Source organism: Orcinus orca, chromosome 4, assembly GCF_937001465.1.
Source record: "Orcinus orca chromosome 4, mOrcOrc1.1, whole genome shotgun sequence".
Taxonomy (NCBI): domain Eukaryota; kingdom Metazoa; phylum Chordata; class Mammalia; order Artiodactyla; family Delphinidae; genus Orcinus; species Orcinus orca.
In genome coordinates this window covers 45,724,362-45,728,337 of record NC_064562.1, presented here as the reverse complement: position 1 = coordinate 45,728,337, position 3,976 = coordinate 45,724,362, and the positions used below count along the sequence as shown (strand labels likewise).

Genomic DNA, 3,976 nt, shown 5'->3' with positions numbered 1-3,976 from the left:
CTGGTCCATAAGTGTTAGAAAATGTTTGATGAAAAATTACATAGACAGAATCTGAATATTCTATATTTTAGAGGGAGTGGAGCAGGATTTCATGACAGTGGAGGGGGTTGACTCCCAGTGGTTGGCCTGACCTTAACTGCTGATGTTAAAAAACACACCAAATGTTTCTGCAGTGTTTTCTGCTGTAATTTATTTCTAGCCATAGGTTTACTTGTAGGGTTCTCATAAGCCATGCAGCAAGTGGTTTATAAATAAAGCCAGTCTGTTATAGCGTCATTACATTAAGAGACAGAATTGCTGGATTTTTTTCATTCTGTGAAAAGCTCACATCTTGAGAATCCATGTTTGATATTATTATGGTACACCTAAGATGTATCTTGCTCCAATTAACATTATCATGCTAGTCACTATAAAAAAAAACCCAAGGGCAGACTAGAGAACGTAGTAGGTTCACTACTTTCAGGAGGCTGAGTTGTAACCCAACCCATTGACTTCATCACAGCTTTCTTCCATGTAGAATAACGAATTTCACTTTCTGTGGCTTTTATCTGTGGTTCAAACCGTTCCATCATGACCATTGACAAATCCTCGGGTTTAAGACTCCAAACATCTACCCCTTCTGCAGCTCCTGCTGCCATGGCAGCTCCCAGGGCAGTTGTTTCAGGCATGGAGGCTTTTATTACTGGAATATGCAGAATGTCTGCTTGCAGTTGCATAAGAACTTTGTTGTTGGTCATTCCTCCATCCACCTGCAAATGACTGAGTGGAATTCCACAGTCATGGTTCATGGCATCCAAAATCTCTCGGGTTTGGAAACAAATAGCTTCTAATGCAGCAAAAGCAATATGACTTTTATTGGTGAACTGAGTGAGACCACAGATTATCCCTCTTGCAGTGGGCTCCCAATAAGGTGCGTATAACCCTGAAAAGGCTGGGATGAAGTAGCAGCCATAAGAAGTACCTACTTCTTTAGCAAGTTTTTCACTTTCTTCTGAGGTCTTTATAATTCCAAGATTGTCTCTCAGCCAGCGAATAACAGCACCGGCTATAGCAACAGAACCTTCCAATGCATAACATACTGGCTTGTCTTTGCCTAGCTTGTAAGCCACTGTGGTCAGGAGGCCGTGTTCAGAAAATACACACTTATGACCTGTATTACATAGTAAGAAACAGCCTGTTCCATACGTGTTTTTGGCTTGTCCTTCCTAGAAGCACATTTGTCCTACCAATGCAGCAGACTGGTCCCCCAAACATCCAGATATTGGCACACCTTCCAAGGCCCCCGTTTTCGTTCGGCCATAGATCTCAGAAGAACTCCAGACATTTGGAAGAATGTCCATTGGAATTTCAAAAAAGTTACACAGCTTTTTATCCCATTCTAAAGAATGGATGTTGAAGAGCATTGTCCTACTTGCATTTGTTACATCTGTACAATGGATACCTCCATTAACTCCTCCTGTCAGACTCCAGATAAGCCATGAATCAATGGTACCAAAAAGAGCTCTACCTTCTTCAACAGCCTTTTGAACTTTTCTCACATTGTTAAGAATCCAACGAAGTTTTACTGCACTGAAGTAAGTGCTAAGTGGAAGGCCTGTCTTGGACTTGACAAAGTTATTATTTCCTGGAATTTTTTTGCTAAGTCTCAACAGTAGACTGGGTTCTTAGATCGAGCCACACCACAGCATTGTAGAGTGGCTCTCCAGTTAATTTGTCCCAGATAACAGTGGTTTCCCTCTGATTGCTGACACCAATAGCTTTTATGTTGGATATATCAATACTGAGTTCTTGAAGTTTCTCACATGTTTTCTCTATACATTCATAAACTGACTGAAGAATTTCCTTAGGGTCTTGTTCTACCCATCCTTCTTTTGGGAACTCTTGGGTTAATTCCACTTCATGCTGACTAAGTAGTTCTGCTGTTTTTGAATTGAAAACCATAAAATGAGTGGAGTCAGTACCCTGGACCACTGCCTCCACCAACGGCCCCACAACTGCCATCTTCGGAGCTGCCATGAAACCTGTAGGTGGGCTCAGCTGCTCCGGTGCTCAGCTCAGCTGCTCCGGTGCTCAGCAGCTCTGGTGCCGTTTCCCCGGTGATGGAGGTGTTGGTGGGGGTGGGGTACGCAGACCGTCAGGAGCGTCAGGATCATAACGCGCAGGCTCAGTAACTGCCTAGGCTGAACCTGAATGAGCTGGGGCATGCTTTGTTCTCTAACCAGCGCTGCATCTTTTCACCCCACTCCTTTGGCTCGAGCTCCACCCCCAACCACTCAATTATCTTTTAAGGAGATTTAAGCTTAAAAAAAATCATATATTTACCAACATAATTATTGTTACTTGTGCTCTTCATTGTGTTGTGTGGATCCACATTTCAGTTATCGCGTTCCTTCTACCTGTAAGATTTCCCCCAATATTTCTTGTAGTGTGGTCTGTTGGAAATGAATTTTTACAACTTTTGAACATCTGAAAAGTATTTCATCTACTATTTAAAGATATTTTCTCTGGATATAGAATTCTTATTAACTTTTTTTTCCTTAAATTTCAGTGCCTTGAAACTGTTGCTCCGCCCTCTTCTCTCTTGTGCTGTTTCAGGTGTGAACTTCACTGTCAAACTTATTTTTAAAATGTCTGTTTTTTCTCTCACTGTCTTTAAGATTTTTTTTTCTTTATCAATGGTTTTGGTCAGTTTTATGATGATATTACTTGGCGTAGTTTTCTTATTTTCTGTGCTTGGGGCTCATTGAGCTACTTGGGTCTGTGGGTTTATGGATTTTATCAAATTTGGAAAACTTTGGGCCATTATTTCTATAAATATGTTTTATTTTTCCTCTCTTCTCTGCTTTAGGGACTCCAATTACATATATTGGCATTCACTGCTCTACTCATTATTATAATTATTTTCTCTTTCTGTGATTCATTTTAGATAGTTTCTATTGCTATGTCTTCAAGTTTACTAATCTTTTCTTCTCCATTATTTAATCTATTAATCCATCTATTGTATTTTTCACCTCACATATTGTAGTTTTCATCCCTAGAAGTTCAATTGGATTTTTAAAAATATAAACTTAGCTTTTTGAACACATGGGATACAGTTAGAATAACTTAATTTCATCTTCTGCTAATTCTAGCATCTGTGTCAGTTCTGGTTCAATTTTGACTGATTAATTTTTCTCCTCATTATGGCTTGTATTTCTCTGCTTCTTTGCATGCTTGATAATTTTTGATTAGGTGCCAAACATTGTAAACTTTACCTGGTTGGATTGCTCGTTATTTTTGTGTTCCTGAAGACCTTGAGCGTTGTCTTGGGATGCAGTTAAGTTACATGGAAACAATTTGATTCTTTTGGGTCTTGCCTTTAAGATTTGTTAGGTGGAACAGGACAGTGTTTAATGTGGGGCTAATTATTCCCCTTACCTGTGATGAGATCCTTCAGTGTACTTTATCCAAGGCCCATGAAAAATGAGCTTTTCATGGCTGGTGTAAATAGTCCGTGTTCCCAGTTGTGGGTAAATACTGGGTACTGTCATCATTAGTCTTTTCATATGCATCTCTCCCCAGTCTCATGTAGTTTCCTCACACACATGCACTGATCAATACTGAACTGAATACTCAAAGGGGATACTCTGAAAGTCTCCAGAGTTCTCTTCCTGTACAACTCTTTTCTTTCCAGTACCATATCCTGCGCGGTCTAGCTGCCTTTGTCTCTCTGGATGCTCAGCTTTATCTCCTCACTACGGGGTTTCCACTGGGCTCCACCTGGGTTTCCCTTCCTAGTGCTGTGGCCTCAATACTCTCTCAAGGCAATAGGCTAGGGAAGTCATAATAATCATGCTATTTGTTTCTTGCCTCTTAGAGATCACTGTCCCTCATGGACTGATATTCAGCATCTTATAAACTGCTGTTATGTAATTTTTGACTTATGTGAAATGTCTCATATATTTTGTCCATTTTTTAATTGTTTCAAATGATAAAT

General features: G+C 40.0%; 1 protein-coding gene across 1 annotated transcript; it reads right to left on the bottom strand.

Annotated features, from left to right (window-relative positions):
* Nucleotides 1-206: 206 nt before the first annotated feature.
* GK2 (glycerol kinase 2) lies at nt 207-2,100 on the bottom strand. Its single transcript, XM_004286739.2, is given in 2 exon segments — nt 207-1,644; nt 1,646-2,100. Coding segments are annotated over 2 exon segments (1,608 nt in total). The 5' UTR covers nt 2,017-2,100; the 3' UTR covers nt 207-407.
* Between the last annotated feature and the right edge of the window lie 1,876 nt (nt 2,101-3,976).